Here is a 5,228-nt window from a genome sequence, read left to right as displayed (position 1 = left end):
GCTACGCATACCAAGAAGGTGAACAGACTTCCGGAAGTAGTGTATAGTCAATTCGCATTGTATGTTTATTCAAARTGTTAGTTTTTAATATTTTCCTAATTGGAAAAAAGGTATTTACGTTAACAGCACATATTCAAATGTAATACAATTCAATTTGGTCGAAGCAGCTGTCAACTACTATGGACCCTAGTAGCTTGTGAGGTAAATCTTTGCTAGCTTCACTCCTTCGATTTAAATGAAAACTATTTAAAGCCATAAAAAGGCATGTTTGTTGTTTTACAGAAATTAAGATATTTCGTCGCAGGTCGAACAGCATTAATGCATGTTACCACTATGAATCTAAAAGAGGAGACAGTAGCCACTTTAAAGCGGTTTGACATTGGAGAAAAGTTCTCCTATCTTCCCGTCCTGCCTAAAGCGTCAGTGTTGATCCCCCTGTTTGTGAGAGGTGGACAGCTGCACACCTTGCTGACTCTACGCTCAAAGGAGGTAACCTGCGACGATGTCTCTGTGGAGGATAAATGCCGTCTTTCAGTTTCAGCTTTATGCGAGACCTTCTTTCATCTGTGTAGCTGAGGACCGGTGCTGGTGAGGTGTGTTTTCCTGGTGGAAAGAGAGACCCCAGTGACCGGGATGACGTTGACACGGCCCTGAGAGAGGCACAGGAGGAGATAGGTTTACCGCCTGATCAGGTCGAGGTGGTCTGCACATTGTTTCCAGTCTTCAGCAAGGTAGTGGAGTACTGTTACCTAATACACTTTGTGTCAGAGCACTAGATCCATCATTTTCTCTGATTTCTTCTTCTTCAACAGAGAGGCTTGTTGGTGAGCCCTGTTGTTGGTTTTATAGAGGAAACATTTACTCCAACCCCAAACCCATCAGAGGTTAGTGCCGTGTTCGCTGTCCCGCTGGACTTCTTCACCAGAGAGAAGGACCACTACGTTACCCATGGTGTTGCTGGGATGACTGGACCGCTGCACTCATTTTATTTCAGAGACCCTTCTTCAGGAAACCAGTATCACATATTTGGACTGACAGCTATGTTGGCAACATTGGTTGCTGTTCTCGCTCTAAAGAAAAAACCTCAATTTGATGTTGGTTTTGATCTTTTGGATCCTTTAGCCTTTTTCAAGAAGATTCTGCATAAAAGACTGAGTAAGCTATGATTGCACTTGATGCCCCTGTGACTCTTCTAAACTCCTGTAGCCAGAGTACAATATGATTCTCAATTTTTAAACGCCAGATGTTTTAAAAAAAAAAGATGCACTTTTGTTTCCACTAGTAAACATCTCAATGCTTCCTAATAATAAAAAAAAAAACAATTCCAGTGCTGTATTTCGTTTCATTAACAAACCCTGCTGACATATGCATTTCAACTGAGAATTATGTTTTTAAAAGCTTTTTGAAGAAACAAACCACCAACTCTGCTTTGCGTGTAAGTGGGTTGATGACATCACAAGAGGCACAAGAATCCAGGTGATCGACTAGGATTTGGAAATACTGAAACAGGTGAATAATTTAAGATTTCGACAACAACTTTGAAGAATTTGAGTTGCACTTGAGTTAGAGGGATTCATCCTCTAACTCAAGTTAGAGGATGAATCCCTCTAACTCAAGTACTCATTGTCGCTCTGCTCACAATGAGTACTAATTTGGATGGCAACGCTGATGCCAATTGTGACATAGACATAATGGTCTTTACAACTTCAAATTGAACAGAGCTGTTGTGCCGCTTGTCCCTTTTACACAGGCATGTGCCCTACCAAAGTTTCCCCATCAAATTTCAACACACTCTTGCCACTCCCAAATAACACCTGATTAGCAAGTTGCAAGAAAGTCTGCCGCTTGGAAGAAAAATGTGAAGGACAAAATAAAGTACCATGCCTGTTGATTTTGCGTGTGAATTGTCATAGTGAAGCCAGTTATAGCATCAAAAGCAGCTGAAATTTTAACATTTAATAGATATTACACAAACATGTTGAAACTTGAATACCAAAAGTTATAGTTTAACTAAAAGTTTCTCTTGAAGCGTTTTCATGTACCATTTCATTAATAAGCTAAGAGCACACTGAGAATAACACCAGACAGCCAAAGAATGTCTAATTATAGTCCTGTTCAAAACGTTTTTACTTCAAAGTGCTTATAGTTGGGCTGCACATTGGTGCAGCTGGTAGAGCTGTTGCCTTGCAGCAAGAAGGTCCTGGGTTTGATTCCCAGCCTGGGGTCCTTCTGCACAAAGTTGTGCATGTGTGGGTTCTCTCTGGGTACTCCAACCACAGTCCAAAAAACATGACCGTTAGGGAGAATTTAGAGAGACCAATTAACCTAGGTGTGTGTGTGTGTGCATGGTTGTCTGTTTCTGTGTTGCCTAGGGTGACCCTGCCTCTTGGCCTCTTCTCTTACTGGTGTGTTTTAGGTTGTTTACTTGGGATTTCTTCTTCAGAATAAGGCAACATAATCTCTTTGAGTATCTTGATGTATTGAATGAAATAATTTGCAACAAAACAAATAGAAAAACTAACTACAGTACCTTGTCTTCTAGGTGGTGAACTATATCTTACATGACTTTGACTTGACAGAAAAGTGTGGCTAGTAGCTACAAATTCAAACTTAGACATTTACATTTTTATTAATTCATTTAATGTAGCAGCAGGATTACAGATATAAACAGAAGAGTATACAAATGTCCAGACAAAGGCAAAGTACATGTTAATAATAGTTCAAATGTATAACACGCTGGGGTTGACCTTTATCCTTACTGCAGGGTCTTAAGGCTAAGATACTAAAGCTCAAGCTACACAAAACCGATACAACAGAACTGTCGAAGGATGTGAAGTCGAAAGCAAACTAGGAAAAGTGAGCAAACTGATTATGCACAAGGTACAGCTCACACTATTGGCAAACAGTTAACTTATCATGGCTGCCCCTTTTGATCGAGCGTTTCACATCAACGAATGTTGACAAGCACACCAACACCAGGAAGTTTTCTACAAAAACAATCGCCACCGTCTTGTCCCTTTTACCTCACACGTACAAATCTCATGAGGCGTGAAAAAAAACACCAAACAAAACAAAAAAACTACAGAAATGTGAAGCTGCGCAATATTTTGATAAAAATCACACATCTCGACTAAGTTACAAGAAAAATGTATCAGTATGAACTATGTTTATGACTGCAGAAATGATTACGGGTCAGAGAGGATAAAAAGGACAAGGAGCAGGGACACAAAAGGGACGCCAGTAAACACAGCAGAGCAATGGTTAAGTTGTCAAGGCACACAACGTTCTGTTGAAAGCATCACAATTGAAATTCAAGATACCCCTGCAGTATATTTCACATTTAAATATACATGGATATTCACCGACATGACTGAAGGGACAAACTTCCCTCCGCCCCCCGACATAACGCAAAGATGTGTGTGTGCTCTCTTCGCCACAGTTGAATCAATATTTAACAAGGTTCCATCTCTTTTCTTTTTTTTAGGCCTAAATATACAGGCTCACCGGACAATGTGAAGGGCTGGACATGAAACCAAATCACCATCCGACAGAAAACAAATGAATGGAAACATGAATGACAGCTGGTGCCACACCCACTTATATTCCCTTTGCCTCAGAAGAAAACAAAACAAAGCAAAAAAAAAAAAATCTCTAAAATGGTAATTGGTCCGATGTCATATGTAGACCAAGCCAGGTGTCCACACCATGAGGTAAAATTTACATTCATGAAAGCGAAGTCACAGGTTGGCTTTCTGTGTTGGTATGGCTTTAAGAGGCATTAACCTTTCCGCGGTTCTTCCACAACATCGTGTGCTCTTTTGAAAAATCTCCCCTAACCGAGAGGAACGGAATGCTTGGAGACGGCGTGGCTGCGCTCTCACCTGATCTACAGTAAAATGGATGAGTCAAAGTGCCATTTGAGATGGATGACATGAAAACTAAGTTTAAGAAGAAAACAAAAATAATGAAAATGACAACTTGCCCACACGTCGTTAGGTTTGCACAGTTCGGGTAAAATCAATAACGATGTCCACTTGATTATATTTCTTGACTTCAAACAGTTCACAGTAAACCTGTGCTTCATCTCAACAAAAGCACAATCTCAACGATATTCTTCTGTGCCATGAGCATAAACCAAAAAAAAAAAAAAAAAAAAAAAAAAAAAAGAAAGCTTCGTTTTTACAAAAATACTCTACACTCTGATACATGGATACAAAATTTTAAAAAAGATAAGTTACTTTAAAATGGATCACTAACAGCTGCAGGACAAGAATATGACTGACAATGTAAACAAAATGCATTTATGACCAATGCTATAAATTACATCTGTGCTTCATCTCAACAAAAGCACAATCTCCAAGAATATCTTCTGTGGCAAGGAATAAAACAAAAAAAAAAAAAAAAAAGAAAAAAAAAAAAGAAAGCTTCGTTTTTACAAAAATACTCTACACTCTGATACATGGATACAAAATTTTAAAAAAGATAAGTTACTTTAAAATGGATCACTAACAGCTGCAGGACAAGAATATGACTGACAATGTAAACAAAATGCATTTATGACCAATGCTATAAATTACATCTGAATATTTATCAAAAATTGGCTTTTTGATGATGCCAAATTGGCTACTTTTGAATATGGAAAGCAAAGCAGTGTCAACTGCATGGAAAAAAAAAATCGTCGGGGTTCCCACACAATGTTTGTGTAAAAAAAAATTCTGATTTTTTCAGACTCATTTTTAAACACAAATGTTTGCTATGTGATTGGATTTAAAACCGGTAAATAAAACAAAAACGGTGGAACGATGGAGGAAGAACAGAAGGAACGTTTTGAGCAAGGAAGTAAGTACTGAAGGAAGGGCAGAGGAGCAAGGTGACAAAGGAGGACACAAGGGAGGAAGTCACCAAGGATTCTAACTAGGAAGACAGAATTAAAGAAAAAGAAGGAAGGCGAAAGAAGAGCAAGGAGAGAAGGAAGGAAGTAACGAGAGAAGGAAACAAGGAAAGAAGAATTTTGACACAGGAAGGATCTGAGATGGGAAGAATATCAGCTAAAAACATGTAGGAAGGACACAAGGAATCAAAACACATGTGCAATGGGACATGGAATAAGTCCAGAAATATCTAAATTTTTCATGCAGGTCTGGAAAATACAGAAATTGAACTTCAATCTTTTCCAGACTGCATAGGAACCCCGAGTCATGCTCTGTATCAGATTGGTGGAAAGTACC

General features: G+C 38.9%; 1 protein-coding gene across 2 annotated transcripts; it reads left to right on the top strand.

Annotated features, from left to right (window-relative positions):
- On the top strand, positions 1 to 1,327 carry nudt7 (nudix (nucleoside diphosphate linked moiety X)-type motif 7). 2 transcript variants are annotated; one of them, XM_008411355.2, is made up of 4 exons: positions 1 to 201; positions 283 to 489; positions 573 to 731; positions 813 to 1,327. In XM_008411355.2, the coding sequence occupies exons 2-4, from the start codon at positions 319 to 321 to the stop codon at positions 1,164 to 1,166; spliced, it is 684 nt and encodes a 227-aa protein (XP_008409577.1). In that variant the 5' UTR covers positions 1 to 201; positions 283 to 318; the 3' UTR covers positions 1,167 to 1,327. The 2 variants fall into 2 exon arrangements, with proteins under 2 accessions (XP_008409577.1, XP_008409576.1); XM_008411354.2 differs by having other exon boundaries at positions 1 to 489.
- Positions 1,328 to 5,228: the final 3,901 nt, after the last annotated feature.

This window comes from Poecilia reticulata, linkage group LG6, assembly GCF_000633615.1.
Source record: "Poecilia reticulata strain Guanapo linkage group LG6, Guppy_female_1.0+MT, whole genome shotgun sequence".
NCBI classification, from domain to species: domain Eukaryota; kingdom Metazoa; phylum Chordata; class Actinopteri; order Cyprinodontiformes; family Poeciliidae; genus Poecilia; species Poecilia reticulata.
This window is presented reverse-complemented; position numbering and strand designations above follow the sequence as displayed.